Source organism: Astatotilapia calliptera, chromosome 1 (genome assembly GCF_900246225.1).
Source record: "Astatotilapia calliptera chromosome 1, fAstCal1.2, whole genome shotgun sequence".
In the NCBI taxonomy this organism is placed as follows: domain Eukaryota; kingdom Metazoa; phylum Chordata; class Actinopteri; order Cichliformes; family Cichlidae; genus Astatotilapia; species Astatotilapia calliptera.
Window position 1 is genome coordinate 11,791,283 of NC_039302.1, and position 18,128 is coordinate 11,809,410.

The 18,128-nt window shown below is 39.0% G+C and overlaps 1 protein-coding gene across 3 annotated transcripts in view; it reads right to left on the reverse strand.

Moving 5' to 3' along the window:
- The window catches only part of homer2 (homer scaffold protein 2), a 37,064-nt gene that overhangs the window by 13,846 nt on the left and 5,090 nt on the right, over positions 1 to 18,128 (reverse strand). For all 3 annotated transcript variants that reach the window (XM_026164035.1, XM_026164026.1, XM_026164017.1), the window contains exon 2: positions 8,218 to 8,374. In XM_026164035.1, the coding sequence (XP_026019820.1) occupies positions 8,218 to 8,374 (157 nt within the window). The remainder of the gene's footprint in view (positions 1 to 8,217; positions 8,375 to 18,128) is intronic.

The window sequence follows — 18,128 nt, forward strand, 5'->3', positions numbered from 1 at the left end:
GCAAAGCACTTCTTTTTAACTTCAGTGGATATTATACATGGTTATGCTCAGGATATGTCAGCCCATTTCTACTGTAAATGCCTTTTGGTTAAACTTTCAGCAAGGAATTTGCATTTGCACTGTTACATTTTTATAAAGCTTTAATGTACATAAAAACCAGCTTCTTGTTTAAGTGAAAATAAATGGAAGGTTGTCTTTTTGCGCTAGTAATGTTGTGGAGTTGTATTTTGTCTCGCATCAATTATATCGTCGGTTATATCGTTATCGCAAATTTTCAAATATATATCGTGATAAATATTTTTGGCCATATCGCCCTGCTCTAGTTCATATAGACAACTCTGATCCTCTGTGATGCTAGATGTGCATGTAAACACAAGCAGCTTTGATTTATTGCTGCATGCACACAAACCCAGTCTCACTACAGAGATATAACAGAACTTAAAACCAGCACACGCAAATTATCCCAACGATTAAGAAACAATAGAAGACAGTCTAATGGCAGAGCAGCCCTTGTTTCATAGCAACATGGCTCTGAATACAGGATCTGAGGATTTAAACTGCTGACAGACTCGTGTCCCATTCTACGCCCCCACTGTCTCCCTCTCCATCTTTTTAGTGGCTGAGGTGTTAAAACTCTTTATACCACATCATTACTGGACACAGCGAGCCAAAAAGCAGAGGAGCCTGAGCGAGCGGAATAAGGATCATTAGTACGCAATTAATGTTTGTCCTCTATTTAGATCAATGCTAATGGCGCCTAGGGAGAAAGATCACAACAGGTGAACAAAAAAAAAGAAAAAAGAAAAAAAGACGACCATCAGGCAACACAGCTAAAGATTACAACTGCAATCTTTGATGCAGGCATCATTCCCACATCAAGGGTTTATAAGGAGACTGGCAATTTACCAAGGCACTGCTAATCTGATCTTAAAAATCATCACTCTTTCAGAGGCTTCTTCAAAACAAAGGTGACCCAATTTCCCCTGAAGTGGAACCTGGGTAAAGCCTGAACAACACTCCTACGTCTCATCTCTAGCAGTGAAGTGAATATTTAACAGGGCTCATAACTCTGGCTCAAAGAGAAGTGTTAAGATAAGATGAAACTTTAATGATCATTGTGGAAAAAGTGGAGTGCTGCTGCGGAATAAAGCGAAAAAAGGAAGGAGTTAGGTAAACACGCAGTAAATGTCTGCAACCAGCGGCGTATAAAATGTGAATTTCCTTTGGAATAATAATCCTCTCTTTTTTATCTCGTGTGTGATGAATGCTTTCAGATAATTCTCAAAATAATTAGGAGAAATTCTGTTTGTTTTGTTTTTTTAAGAGGTAGAAAATTTTTTTTCACTAAATTTAATTTTATTAAACAAAAACATAATGCAAGATAACTCTTGCTATAAGATTTGAAACACAGCATGATGACGTTTATACCACTGAAGCTACACACTACAGGTACAAAGACCTGAACGCAGTCAGTGCTTCTCAAACATTTTACTCCCCGCTAAGTTTTCTTAAAAAATTCATTACCATAAAATTATTTCATAATTAAACGTACAATCGGCATGTGGACTCTTAAATTGCGAGTAATCGGCAGTTCTCTGGGTGAAAATGTAGACTGCTTTGAGGTGAAGACAATATCAATAACCACTTGTTCTAATCAAGGTAAGCAAAAAAACATCTGTGAAAGTACAACAAATCGACCCTTGAAGCAGATGGGCTACAGACTACACCGGATACCACTACTGTCAGCCAAGAATAGGAAACTGAGGCTATAATTTGCTTGGCCTCAGCAAAGTTGGACAATAGATCGATAAATGTCACCTAACCTGATGAGTCTTGACTTCCGCTTCAACGTTCAGATGGTAGGGTGAGAATTTGGTGTAAACATGAAAGCCATCCAGCCTTGGTTCAGGTTGCTGGTGGTTGTGTAATTGTGTGGTGACATATCAACAGATCTTAAACCCACAGAACTTTTGGGATGTCCTGGAACAGGAGATTATCATCACCTGCAGCCTAGGAATCTGCAGCAATTGCATGATGAGGCATTTCTGAAGGCAAGAGGGATTTATTTCTCCCCGTTTTTTTTTTTGTTTTTTTTTTTAAAACCAAAACAACAAAGCAATGTCAAACTATTCCATTATTTTCTGCCATCTTGAATACATCTCATTGCTGTTTTATACTATATATTAATAAAGAAAAACACTGAGACTAATTAAACTACATACCTGTAACTTTATACCTACTGAACTAAAAGTATCTGCAGAGAAAGGCTCAGTCATTGCATTTACAGTATCATCTGTAATGTAACATGGGATACAAAGTTACCCCCACGAGACCTGTGACTGTATGTTTGGCACGCATATGTAAACGACCCAGTGAGCAAGCCAATGAGAGAGTGGGAGGGTGTGACGGAGGAAAGGGAGGGGGTGCAGAGTGACGCTGGCAGCTGTGTGGATGGTGAGCCGGGCTGTGGATCAAGTGGCACAGGAGGCACAGAGTGAAGCTCGGCAAGCTAATGGCCTGAGGGTCAGCTGGAAACTCAGAGACAGCCAGGAGGTTATAAGGGAAAGCTTCCTCGGCCGATTAGGTGTCTGCAGAGTGCACAGAATCTGCAGAGTCAGTGATTAGGAAAGGAGATGTAGAACATGAGAGATCAGTTATCAAGCACCAAATACCAGATGACTTTTTCATGGTTGGAAAAAAAAAAAAAAAAAAAAAACACCAGCTGAAGTTATCTACTGATAATTAGGACGAACAGGAAGGAATCTTTTTTTCTTAAAAGGACATACAAAAAAATAAAAATCTGAATTATGGTGACAAATGCGCAGTGAGGATAGTCATTATGATGCTGTGGTATATCTGAAACACAGCCAATGATAGGTGAGACAAAGTCTGCCATGTCCTGTCATTAAACCAGAAAGCAAAGTGGAAAAATTGCGATTGCTCATCAGGTAGAGGTGTGATGCAGATGAAAAAATGTTCAGTATTTCTGTATGTCTGCCAACTGCTTTAATGTCCTGATGCATTTCATCTCACCATATATTAAGAACTGCAAAAAAACAAAACACTGTTCCTCGGTGGTGATGACGCAAGTTTGGTTACCTAACACCACTTTTAACTCAACTTAGCAGAATGTATTTTTTTTTTTTACAGTTTTTGTGTGAATTATATTTGTTTTGTACATCTGCTGATGTTTATGACGCAGAAAGTTGAATTAATAAGTCTGCTAGTTCAACATCCCGAATGTAGCTTTTGATCTCTGAGAAAGCCAAGACCTTCACAAGGTCTTTGCAGACCTATAAATCCAGGTGTTGCCTGAATAGAGGGTGTATTTGTACCTTGAGTCACAATAAATACAACACTTCTGTGTATTTATGCTTCAAGTCTTGACAGTTGTCTGATGAAGTGCAGCTTTTTAACTGGCAAAAGTTCAAATGCGTGCTTTTAGATTTATTTATTTTTTTATATGTTTCCTGTCCTCGTTTGTTTCCCCTGTTGAAAGAGTCACTGATCTGCAGCTTTGTTTACAATACAGAATTTGCTGATGCTGGGACTTCACACTATAAAAGGTTGGTGCAACTGTGTCATAATCCTTATGGATAATTGTGCTGGGACTGATAACAGCCCAGTGCATTCTCTCTGATGACAGCTGGGCATACAGCACAATATCCAATCGACTAGCTTGACGTACCAGACACTGAAAGGTGGAGTGTGCATATCCCCTAGATCCCCAGGTTTATCGGGGAGGGTGTTAGTTTTTTGTTTTCTTGTTCTTGGATGGAAACAAACATTTATGGCTCACAACTTCAAAAAAAAAGGAAAATTAAAAAAAAAAAAAAAACAAAAAAAAAAACTTAGTGTACTCTTTATGAGCAGATTGATGATAACAGGAAAACTTGACTTTTTGATAGTTTGATACAAACTATGCTGTTTAGGCAAGACCAAAACAACTTTAAAAAGAATGAATAAACCTGATCATCTTGTTTATGTTCCAGCACAATTAACCCTTATTTTTCCACTTTCACAAACAACATGTCACTGGTAGCACTGTAGAATACTTAGCACTTAATAAAATAATTATTTCAGAACCTTCAGGTTTTGGAAATTTTTTTACTCCTTTCTTCCTTGGTATGGGCAAAGCAGCTGAATGCCAACATTTCCCAGCACATTAATGAGCTCTGGCTAGGTAGCAGAATATATATTTGTTTGACAGTTTTGTATTTAACAGTCAAAAGTGACGATTGACAGGAACAGCGAAGAGAAAGGAGGGTATGCCATGCAATGAAGATTGCCCTGGCTTAACAGACATTGTAATGAGCAGACAAAGTGAATGAATACAATGAAATTACTAAATTACACAAGCATTTGATGAATAAAAAGCTCATTTGAATTCTTATTACTGGCGGAGACATGTCTTTTAGCCTACAAGCCAAACTCATAAGCTCATGAGCTTTAACGTTAGTGCTAGAAACTGGCTGTGCCAAAAAAAAAAAAAAGAAAAAAAAAGAAGAAGAAGATACTTAATGAAGTGTCAGAAAGATAAATCTAAAAAGAACTGAGTGTTTTAGGCATTACCTCACAAAGTTATCATACTGGGAATTATTTATAAAGTACAGCTAGATGTGTCCTCACTGTGTTGTCACAGCACTTGGTACATCGTTGCATGAGAAGCACGATGCAGGCTGAGCGACAGTCAAAAGTGCTGATGCGCTCCTCTACTTGCCATATCATCATCAGCCAGTTGCCCAGACATCATAGGTGGATGAATACAAGCTGATGGTCTGTCATAGTTAGTGCGTGCAACAGCACAGAATTCTTCTAGACAGACCTGTCTCCCTTGCAGCAACTGTGCAAACTAGAAACTATATTTAACATCTATTTGACATGACTCAACGTTTCTTCGCTTTTGGTTACTTTGCTCATATCGACATCACTTTGACTCACTTAAATTAAATGGATAGGAGGATAAAATTAAAATCAGCAGGAGTCTGCTCCTTTTAAATTGCGATAACATTTGAGAAATTCCTTTTCCCTGTACCTCGCGTACAGCGGTTCCCTGCAGAGATTTTATGACACATAATGTTCTGTTAAGGTTACAGAGGAGGGAGGAGGAGGAGGACAACAACAAAGATGACAGGAGAGGGAGAGAAGAGAGAGAGCACTCATGGCCTTGAGGAAATAGAGGACAAAATATTGATGCTTTTAGACATGAATAAATAATAGTCCCATTATCTTTCTCACAAATAAAACAGACATGAAGTAGTAGATATAGTTTATCTTTAGTAATCTATTGTCAGCTGTTGTCATCCCTGCAGATCCATAAGTGCTGGCTGATGACATAACACATTAAAGTCTTGCCTCTGTAGCTGTAGGAAGAAAGCTTTCAATGCTTTGAAGCTAGCAGAGCTTGACTCAACAATGCTTTGCTGGAGAAGAGAACCGATGCTTCTTTTACTTAAAATTGTGCTGTGAGGCTTAAACTGCCCAGAAAAGTGAGTTACAATTCTAAGAATGAACACAAGCTCTTTACAGTAGAGCCAGATGGTCAAAAACATACAAAAAGAAAAAACAAAAACAACAAAAAAACATGCTTTGCACTAAGAAGACAGCAGGACATGCTTGCTGTGCAAAAAACTCAACACCGATATGCTGACTTCCTGTGAGAAAGCCACTCATCGCCTGCTGGTAATCTTAACTCCTCAATCCTTTCACCGAAGCAGAGAATTGAAACTATCAACCAATCCAAACATCTGTCAACACACCCACCCTAAAGTGGCTCTGCAGGTAAACTATGTGATTTAAGACTCTGAAATGTGGTTGCCTAACAGTGTCAACAGAGGAATATCGCTGTCCTGAGGCTCCTCTAGCTTTCTACACAGACAGAAAACTGATCGCCATGGAAACGCATAATGTACTTTTTCAGCAAGCAGAGGAAGACTGTGTGAATATGGGATGTAGACAAATTCAAGTGGTGTCCATCATCACTTGTATTATTTAATCTTAGCACTATGCTCACAACTACAAAAAAAAAAATCACTATAACACAAGCAAAAGTTGACACTTTCCCCCTGCAGTGTGGCCAGTCTTTAAAAACTCTACCACCCTCAGAGTATGACGACTGTTGGCTTTTTGTTGATGACATGAAATTACAGATAATTGAGTTTAATTGTGACTCCACAGGTCGGCAGCTCTTTGATACTCTTGTTAATCTATTAGAGGGGAAGATTGCTAATATTTCAACTTACATGGCAGTTATTCAAGTTAATGTTATGATTAACATATTTGTTTTGCAAAGCTCCATGTCTGGAAACAGTTTAACTAGGCAGAAGATCCTAGGTAAGCACAGAAATCATCAATGTGTGTCCCATATTCATATTTTTATGTGCTGTGTGTGCTTTTAAATACATTAAATCCATGGAAACAGCTGGCAAATAAAAATGCAGAGCTCACACTTTTTTTTCCTCCCTTAATTGGACAGTCAACACGAACATTTTTATTTTATGAACTGTAACACTGCATTAATTTTAAAAAATATTTTATTAGATGTATGTTTATACAGTTAATGGAAAGTACAACTGTTTAATGGGCAATTCTGAATTTTAAGGTCTCCAATTAACATTGCTATAACAAGTATACACAGTTTAAACTGTAGCAGTACCAAATGCAGCGACAGTATAGAAAGTCTGTTTCAATGTAGTCTATTTATTACATTTAAACTACAGCCAACCTTTACATGACCTCATTTCCACAGGCTCAAAAGTAATTGGACAAACTAAAATAACTTTGAAAAGTCTTTAACATGGTGATGAAAATCCTTTGCAGTCAATGATTACCTGAAGTCTAGAACCCATGCTCGTCACCACATGCTGTGTATGCGCTCTGCCAGGTCTCGACTCTCACTTGTTTGTGGGTGTCTCTGCCTTCAGTTTTGTCTTCAGTAACTCCAAAGTGTGCTCTGATGGTCTGAGATCAGGTGACCAACGTGCACATTGAAAAATATCAAATTTCTTTCCCTTGAGAAACTCTTGGGTTGCTTTCACTGTATGCTTTGGGCCATTATCCTTGTGTACTGTGAAGCACCGTGGGATCAGTTTTGATCTGAGCAGAGAGTACAGCCATGTACACTACAGAGTTCATCCTGCTACTTCTATCAGCAGTCAGATAATTACTAAATACTGCTGAACCAGTTCCACTGGCAGCCATACATGCCCATACTATAACAGTGTGTTTGACAGAATAAGTGTTGTGCGTCAGATCATGTTTCTCTCCTTACCTCATAGATTTCCCTTCCTATCATTCGGGTACGGGTTAAACGCGTCTTCATCTGTCTAAAGATTTTTATTTCAGAATTACGCCAACACGTTTGGAGATCTTCCAGCGAGGTCTAATCTGGTTTCTTTCAGTTGCATCAACAACTCTCACATAGACAGTTCCAGTGAACTGAATGCAAGTTCAATACTTGAATCAACTCCAGAATGCTTAATTTGTCATGGAATAAATGGTGAACAAGCCTGACAAGACATGAAACAACTTGTCAGTCAACTGTTACTTTTGAAACTCTGAAAATGGGGGACTGTGCATAAAATGACTCTAATTACTGAACAGCTAATGCAATGGTTTTGTCAAACCCCTTTTTTAAGCTAAAAGTCTGTACTTCAATCACATCTTGATCATTTGATCATTAAAATCCACCGTGGTGATGCACAGAGACAAACCTAGAAAAACTGTGTCACTGTCTGACACTTATGGACCTAACTGCAGGTGTCAGCCAGTCCGGTTAGACAGTTATTTCAGCTTAGCACTACATGAGTAGACTAAACTTTGACGCTTTCCCCATAAAGATGAAGTTTGACCTCAAGCCTCCTGTTACTAGGGCTGCTCCCAGTAAGTAGGCTTTCAAGGTGTAAAGAGTTAATCATACAACAATTCTAACTGCTAAATATTGTGACCTCAAATAGAGCTGATGTCATCTTTTTCTTTGTCATTGTGCAATAAATTTAATATCAAATTATTCAGACAAACGCAGAGGAGTTGCAGGAAACCTTAAACATTGCCATGTTGGACTAACGCTAATCAGTGAGAGCAGCAAATGCAATACTGACATGCTTGGCAGCACCTTTTGTTCAATACTATTAAGTGTTTCTCTCGTTCCATGTCTCCCGAGGGCAGTTATTGATATTGATATTGTTACACAAAGATACAGAATATGCACACACATACCTTGGTTCCATCGACACTGATAATGCGGTAGCTGTTACGCGTGCTGTCATAAAAATAGGAGACAGTGACAGCCTGCTTGCTGGCAGGAACCCAGTTCTTCTTGGTAGTTGGGTCGATTTGGAAGACATGGGCCCTGGTGGTGTAGATCGGCTGCTCCCTGAAGAGCAGAAGACAGAGCAGAGGGACGATATTAGAGGGCGATTGAGATAAGACACAACATGGAACTACAGCTCAAGATAACATCCACTGATAAACGAGCCAAATCTCTCTCACACACAACACACACAAACAGAGCTATAGGGTGAATAAAAGCTTTATCACATAAAGTCTGCAGAGACTGTGTGCTTTGTGTTCAGAAATGCAGAGTCCTGAGAGTCTTAGTGTGGACAGGCAGGTGATAATGTAACACAAACCCTTAATTCTCATGGCAACCCAAAGCCATTAGCACATTAACACCCCCCTTCCCTCTCATAGGTGTCAGTAACACACTAGATGTTTGGACTGTGCACTTTTATGTGTTTAGAGAAAGATTTTTCTAGTGCACCACAGTCAGATAATTGACTTTTCTCACACCAGCTGCCTACTACTGGATGCAATGTTAATCTAACCAAGTGATCACATTGTCAAAACAGTTTTTACACTAAACATGCACAGTGCTAATGGCAACATGTCACTCTGATAATGCACATAATGCTTGCCCATTTTCTTAGTATGTTATTATCATGTCACATTTGCAATTACCCACATCCAAAAGCAGTTTTTGTTTTGTTGAACAGTTTATATATTGCACAGCACAAGGCACTGAATTAAACATCAGTTGGATTAATTCCTAATTATGATTTTGCATACATTTGCCATCATCATGAGTCATCTTTTATAATCAAAGAAAACTGCTTTGTATTACTTCGCTTAGCTTGAATGGTAGCACGTTATCCATAAAACACCGATATTAAACCTGTAAACTAATGGGGATTCTTAGGATTTATCGGCAAACGACTGTACTGGGAAACATCGGTAAAATGGATTCCACTCATTACGGGAATTATAAGTAGATAAAAGCTCTGCTGAGCCCGTCTCTGACTCATTTCAGTGTCCACTTTTAGAAAGTATTCACAAGCTGATTCAAGTTAAGCTTTTGTCCAGCCCAGTTTTACTGCCACGTCTCTGTCATTATACTCAAGCAGTTCTCTCTCCCTTTTCAATCTCTTACAGCCTCATTATAGTTTAATCATTTTTAAGTGAAAAGGTGAAACCACACTCGACTTAAAAAAAATAAAATAATAAAATGTATAAAACCCAAGTCAGCAATAAATGTGATGGAGAAAAGTTCAAAATCATGTCATCTATCCGTGGGAGTGAAGTAATCTGCCTCTCAGCCATGAGCTGCACACCGCCCTTGTGATTCAGAAGAGCATCAGCATGAGGAGCAGGATCAAGGCGGCTGTTAAACTTGAATGACCGCAGACTAAATACAAATGCTCCTCCTCTCAATGACATCCACAGACACACCTTTATGATTCCGATGACAGTCCTGCTGTTACCTGGAAACATAGCCTGACTCAGTAAGACAAGAAGTGGATTTTCAGCTTTCACAGCTTTTAACAGAGGAGAAAAAGAAGAGAAAAAAACCCTAACCTTTTGCAAATAATTTGAACCCCACGCTGAAATAAAAACAGTACAAAGAAAACACATGAAATAAAACCAAAATTGATGGCCTGTATTTGTATAGCGCTTTACTTAGTCCCTAAGGACCCCAAAGCGCTTTACACTACATTCAGTCATTCACCCATTCACACACTGGTGATGGCAAGCTACATTGTAGCCACAGTTACCCTGGGGCGCGCTGACAGAGGCGAGGCTACCGGACACTGGCGCCACCGGGCCCTCTGACCACCACCAGTAGGCAACGGGTGAAGTGTCTTGCCCAAGGACACAACGGCCGAGACTGTCCGAGCCGGGGCTCGAACCGGCAACCTTCCGATTACAAGACGAACTGCCAACTCTTGAGCCAGAAACTGTCATTTAAATGTTCATCTATTACTTAATATTTTGGTGTAGTATGAATGACCCAGAGGTTTTTAAATCAGTACGGTAAGATGTAAAAATGTAAAAACTTTAAAACTAGTTAAAAGTCCAAAATGTATGCCCCTTTTCACATTTTCCAAAGTCTTTGGCGGGCCAATTCTGGGCCCCAGACCGTATGTTTGACACTCCCCGATTTAAAGAATGCAGACACTGAGTGATCTTCAGGTGACACTGTATTAAAATAGACATGACTCTGTAAATCAATTAAATTTCAAGCCATTGTGATCGCTGGGTTCAGTAAAAAGAACACATCGGTATCTACTACACTATTACACAGTTTCAAAGCTTGTGGTTAAAAATAAATAAATATAAAAAAAAAAAAAAAAAAACTCCATTTGAAAGCAGACCATCCATTTTTAGTGTTTCAAGGCAACTATGCAGAAACCTAAGACTGAAAGAGCACTGCCGCTAGAAGCAAAAAAGTAATAAAAAACAGTCTGCCTTCTCTTTAATGATAGTGCTTTAAAAGGACTGGACTCAGGAGGGTTAAAATTTCCACTGGAGGTTCTCATTTCAAAAGGCGAGTGCAGGTGGTTGAAATACTCCTCTATAACGTTCCAAGAGTGAGGAATAATTAAGTGGAGTGGCTGAGATGAGAGGGATCATAGGACACCTCAAGAACTTAATAATGGATACAAGCTGAAGAATGTGGGGAGACAGATTCAAAGTACTTGTTGGAAATCAAAATGTGAATTAAAAAATACTTTCAGAGACAAAATATAGATTAGAAAGATGCCACTGCTTGGTACAAATAACTTGACTGTTGTCAATGCTTTGTTATTCTGATTGCAGTATATTTTAGTAGCTTGTTCTGAGCACATACTGATCATTTTGTTATCCTTTCTTTAATTCCAAGGGCCCTCCAACCACCTCCAACTGGCACCAAAAGTGCTTCTGTCCCACAAGGCACAGTCAAATGCATTGTGAAAACTGTGCCTTCACAGAGGAGTGAAATGCAATGAACCGTGCAAACATGCATAACACACTCATGAACAATCCTTCCTCAAAGGCATCCAAAACATTGCAAATGGTTATAGAAACAGAAAGTGACATAAGTAATTGTGTCAAGAAGGGGGATAAAGCCTCTGGGGAAAAAATAAAAACAAATCTACAGCTGATCATCAGTTGTATGAAATGGGTGTTCTTGTGACTGTCGCTTTAGGAAAATAAAGAAAATGTTGGATTGCAGCCCCCCCTCAGTGCTGACATCGGGGAGTAAGTGGGCTTTCACATGCTGTTCAGCCATCTGAAGAGCACTTCAGTGGAAGCATATTGATGCCTTGAGTAGTGAGCTACAGTACAAGCACAGCACAGTGCAGTTCGTTCCCACGTTCCTGGAAAACAGGGAGAACAAAATGTTTGCTGGTATTACATGTATTTTGCTGCGGTCCATAGTGTGTCGGACCCACACATTTACACAAGCCCATACTGTAGATTCTAGTCTTTTGTTTTGGATTTCACCTTCAATTCTCCATCTAAAGCTAAGACCTGGCTAAAATGCACTAAACGCTGAACTCTAATCAGAATCAGAATCAGAATACTTTATTGATCCCTGGGGGAAATTATTTTTTGTTACAGTGCTCCATTTTAAACCAACATTAAGACAAGACAGACAATACGCTAACTAAGAATAGTACAATATATACATATATATACATACATACATAAGTCACTTATAAATAAATAGTTGGAAAAGAAACATGTGTAGTTGTAGCAGCAAACAGTGTGTAATGACTGCAACGATAGTAAAACAGCCCTTTTGAGTCAGAAATTTGGATGCTGTGATGTATGAACAGCCCTCAAGGATGATCTGTATGTTACGCCATATCTTAAGCCAACATCAAATTCCAGGGCAGAAAAATTAAGTTGTCATTTCCTCAAATGGGCACTTCAGGATATCTCTAAAAGCCACTCCACCCCCACAGAATCCCAGGTTAAAATACTCAACTTTACAGCCGAAACGTGTCTCTTCAGGCTGTCTGTTTTTCTGTCTCTATAGTAAATCCACCTGTTTGTGACCACTGCACAGAGTGAATTTATTTTTAAAAACACATCAGTTTAAATTGTGTTGAGGCTTCGTGGGACTGGCAGCATTGAGTCACATGCGGATTTCTCTTAATCAGTGTCAGGTAGTAAAAGACAAAAAGGAGTCAGCTGTTAGTTTTTCTGGTTAGTAGATTTAATATAGTGTTTTTGCTAGCTTAAATTAGCATCTCCTCTTAATATCAAAATGAGTAGAGTTGAATCCCGATAACTAGTCTAGCTAGCCAGCACAAGCTTTAGCTCACCCAAACACAGTCATGGCCAGTTTGAAGAAAAATGATCAAAATACCACCATTTCCATCTTATAAGCATCTATAAGAGTCATTCTGTCCTCTGATAATTAGTGATGATTTAATGATAATTTTATTCTCTGTAAAATCCCAAATGTGCGTCTAAAACATTGTTTACATATCACTTATCTGCCTCCACAAAATCTTATCACTTGGACTTGGACTTTTATGGCACTTTTCTACTCTGAGCACTCAAAGCACTTTTTATTACAAGCTGTATTCACCCAATCACACATTCATTCAAACAAGACTAGACTTTGTCTAGCATTCACAATCTTATGGACGCATCAGGGAAAACTTAAATTCAATATCTTGCCCAAACCAAACTGGAGCAGTTGGGATTGAACCACCACAGCAACAGAACCACACAATTTTTTCTACTGCATTATATTTTCTTTGTTATAACCCTTTTTACTGTTTCATTACATTCATTTTCTTGGGCTGGTATCTTCCTTCCTTAAACATATGTAATGGTTCTGAGCTAGATACACTGGTACAGCTGCTGTAATGTGATGCCAACAAATCAATTTTGAACATTTTAAGCACGGGGATGTGCTTAGGAAAATTAATCAAAATCATCTGTTTTTTTTTTGTTTTTTTAATTTAAAAATCTGAACAAACAATTTTTCATGCTGAGAAGCGTACACATGTTTGATTAACAGGGTACAGATGGTCCCATTGTTGTTGCAAAGCTTCACTGCAACGGGCAAAGTGACATGTCTCATGGACAGAAATACTTTAATGCACTGTTATGAATTGCCGGTGAAAATAATGTCAGACAGACAAGCTGGCAGGCAGCACATATTCATGAGCTAATAAAGCTTTTACTTCCATTGGGATTATGGTTCTCACAGAAATGAAAGCCTAATAAATTCACTGTCCCCTTTAAGCCTAATCTCGGTCTTCATCTGCTTTGGGAACAACAAAACCCATTATACAGATCACTGTTGTCGCTTTACATAGCCACACGCGCTGACCTTTGCAGTGCCAGTGTCTCGAGCCAGCTCAGACTGGCAAGGGAAGGAGGAGTGAAAGGCCGCTGCTGAACACATGGATGCACTCACACAACTGTTTAATGGATTTGTCTGATCTGCTTTTCTCAGATAAAAAGCATTAGGTTGATTGATTTTACTAGATATAAAAAAATAAATGAGGAAAAAAAGAAAAGAAAAAAAGACGACAACATTTGGGACTATGACCACTGGATACTTTGTCCCGCTGCCTGTCAGGCGTTCTCTGTCCCCATCTGGTGCTTTGAATAATTTACAGGTGTGTGTGTGTGTGTTTCTATGTGGGGGTGCAGGTCTGAGTTAGACTGCACTGTCTATGCTTACATACACCTACATACGCACCTCAGGACTGTACACACTGATAACGCAGCAATCGTGTTTGTTGTGTACCAGCAATAAGATTTAAAGTGAGCTGACAGACAGATCCGTCTACTCAGAGTACCCCACCTATAAATACATGCATTTTTAACCCTTTCACACATAGTGGTCACTAGAGTAGACAGCTATTCAAAGGCTGTTTTCTTGTATCAGCCTTTCACAGAGTCAGTGTTGATGGTATACTTGCACATAAACCACTACATTGGACACTGATGTGTCACTCCATACCCTGCCACCCACTCCAAAAGGTGATGTTGTCCACGTAAGTGGACAAGTAAAAAAAACACTCTTTGAAAAGTACATTTTTAAAAAAATGAAGCTCAAAAAACTATTTTTTCATGCCTAAGGTGAATAAAAATCCTGATTGAGATTAGGGCTGGGCCATATTATACCGTTCACGGTAATACCGGTATAATGTTAGGCAACGATAGGAAAATGAAATATCGCGATAGAATGGGAGTAAAACGCGCATGCGCAGTGCCTTTGTTTTCATACGCACATGGCCGATTGTTGAGTGAAACAGATGAACCAGAATTGGTTTGTAAAAATGGTGCAACTTCAGTGATGTGGAACTGGTTTGGTGTTTGTCCGTCAGATACACGACAAAGCACATTTTTTTGCAGAACATGCAAGCGGCCGTTGTTATTGTCATATTTGTCGGACTAAGATGCTCTTAAATCTGGGAGTAATCTGGGTCCTAAACTCCGTATGTTTCAGGTCAAACAACACTGCAGCATCACTTAGAGTTAAAAACTGTCTAAATTCTTTCATCTTTAATAAAACGATCAGCATTGCTGCTTTACCAGGTGTAACTATAAAGTTTAACTTCCAGGCATCCATGAAAACAAAAGTTATTACATTTAACGGAGTTAGAAGTTAGCAGGAAGCTAGCGGAAGTTAGCTCGCTAGTTTCGCTAGTTACCTAAGCATGATATAGCATGTTCTGACGGAGAGATTTCTGAAAAAAATCTTTTTGTCTTTTTGCGCTAGTAATGTTGTGGAGTTGTATTTTGTCTCGCATCAATTATATCGTCGGTTATATCGTTATCGCAAATTTTCAAATATATATCGTGATAAATATTTTTGGCCATATCGCCCTGCTCTAATTGAGATTGTCATAATTCATGCATGAAAGGGTTAAAAACAATCTTGCCTTGAGAGTAATAACTCACAAAAACTTATAACTTAGGTAGGTAGCGATTAGTCTAACACCATACACAGCTAAGAAGGATTATCATGCAGCTTAAAAAAGACATTTTAAGATGATACAGGATGGCATGGTGTTCTGAGAGGAAGTGTGAATAAACAGCAGACAGCTTCTATCTTTGAACAGGAGCCTGGGATGGTGATTTTCATGCAAGCGCTTGCAGTCACTTTGCACTTGTGTGCTGCTACATCTGTGCAGATCAGGCATGTTTTTCTTTCAGTAACAAAGACAAACAGCTTTGTCCAGATTCCTGAGTATAGGAATCCACTCCGGGCTTACCGCACCCACAGACAAACTTTGCTCATCGAGCTCTCGGTCTGATAGAGGATTTAGAAATCTGAGGTTAAACGCTAAAGCATTTAACGTCACTCAAACAGGCTTTGAAACTGGTTTAACAGAAATCTGCTGCGTCAGCAGCTTCAGCTATGCGAACTGCATTCTTTACATCCCTACAGAAAGTTAATGTGTCTCACTAAACACAAGGAAGCTCGTATCACTGCAGTAAACCTGTGTGACAGTTTAACCTCACAAGGTGGTAATGTTTGAAAATTAAATGTGGAGCCAAGGGTGGTTATGTAAAAACATATTTGGGTAATTTTTCACATCTTAAAAAAAGAAAGGTTGATCACTTGTGACAGTAAGGCCCGATTCTTTAGAAAGTTCAGTGTCATTTTTTCTAGCCTGCAGTACCGTTACAAAGGTGTCAGATCGCTCACTAAATAGGTTAGAGAGATGGCATCGCCACACGCTATCTGGGTTTGCACCATGTCTCGGGCATTAAATGTGCAAGATAGAGCTGGGCGATATGAGATTTTTTCATATCACGATATGTTTTTTTCATTTCAGGCGATAACGATATCTATCACGATATAAGCCAAATAACTATATTTGTAAGATTTAAATGTGCCGTTGCTCACAAGTAAATTGTGAAATAATCAGCAGCTTGTTTTTATTTAAATATTTATTTCCCATAATAAGTTCAACAGGGTAGATGTACTTAAGGAACATGAGACTTTTTCAGATAAATAAAGGCAAATATTGCAAACTACACAAAAGGCAGCCGCTAAAGCGTTTAAGTTTCAAAATAGAACAAACAAAACAGACTAAATTGTCAATTCCACTTAGAAACAAAATATTAATTCTAAAAATAAATCTTAGTTTGTTTTACAGAAGAACAGACAAAACTGACTAACTTTTGTCAATATCAAATAAACTGAGAACTAAAAGGAAATTCTCAATCTCTCCTTGTTGTATAGCTTAGCTTTTCAAACAGTTTTAACAGTTACTTTAGTCTGACAAAAGCCGAATGACGAATTAGCGCTTCCAGTCAGAGACTGAGGCTACGTCCACACGTACACGGGTATTTTTGAAAATGGAGATTTTCCATTTTCGTTTAAAAAAATAATCCCGTCCACACATAAAGGCAGAAATGAAGGAAAACGCTGCTATGAACATGCCAAAGCAGCAGGTGGCGCTAGATTCCTAACCGTGCCTAAATGTTGGCCAATCAGAAGTCTAGAAGCCTCGGTGGGAAAAAGTAAACAAAGCTGGGGCATAGAAGCAGAACCGAGTCGTATGTGTGGACGGACAGTAACTGTGTGTATATGTAAGCATTTAAACACTGCAGAGAGTAGAATTAACAGTAACAGTATTGTAGAAATTCATTTCACCGAAACAATAACGTGGCGCAGTGTGACGCATGCACCAGTTTATTGTATTTCCAGACTTGCTTTCGGCACAATTTACAGTGCACGCTACTCTGTTTTTTATCAGACTTGAAATAGCCGAAATACCGTCACACTACGGAACTTCTATGGCTCTTCCGTTTGACAATCTCTCCGGCATTGGAACCATCATCTGTTTTCTCTTCGGTCACGCTCGGTTGATTTTTCTAGTCGGCACACTCATTTCCTCCATTACGCGCTGGCTCCATTACCCGCTGGCTGCTTCCCAAACAAACACACTGCGGCTTGGCACTTGTGCTGTACGTAACAAGTCACGCGACGTGACGCTGCGGCTGTGATTGGTTCGGCTCTGCGCTACTTGATTTGGATTGGCTGACCTTTTTTTTTTTTTTTTTTTTTTTTTTTTGAGGACAAGAGCGGCGAGGTCTATCGCGATAGCTTAATTTCTCTATCAGTAAAAGTTATATCGCGATACATATCGTTATCGTTCTATCGCCCAGCTCTAGTGCAAGAGATGAATAAAGTAGTCACTTTTACATGGGTGCAATTCCAGAGGCATAACAATATGTTTGAGAATAGTAACCTATAATATAAGATAACCTCTTTAGTCTCTTTGCCAGTGAGACTTCATATTTCATTCCTTTTGAATCCTCTAGAGACTGGACCACATTATGCTCAGCTGCCTGATGTGAACACAAACTGTGCAACCATCTCACTAATAAAAAGAAACATCCAACATTAGGAAGTCAAACTATTTTTTTGGTCTTTTACTCCATTATTATTTTATTTTTTTATTCCTTTAGAGACAATTTCACCACAGTGAAAGTTTTCTTGATGAAACGGGCACTAAAGCAGGACAATCAGCAGGCTACCCCAGTTACTTAAGCTCATTATATCACTCATAGAGTAAGTATAAAGTGCTGTCCTTGTCCCTATGTGGTCTGAAAAAAAATATATATATGCAGATTTCGCTGCCTGCTCGAAGAACTTTAGTGACAAATGGGGCATTATTCACTTGTCAAATATCCACGGTAAAGTTGCAGAAACACTCACTGGGAGCAGTTATCCTTCCTCACTTTCTCTGCTGGTCCTGTCAGTAGCACTCCACATTACAAGAGGCTTTAGAGTGTAGCACAGTAACAAAAGGACATCTTTTCCCATATGAAAAAAAAAAACTGTGTCACAAGGTGTACTGTTCAAATGTGGCAACATG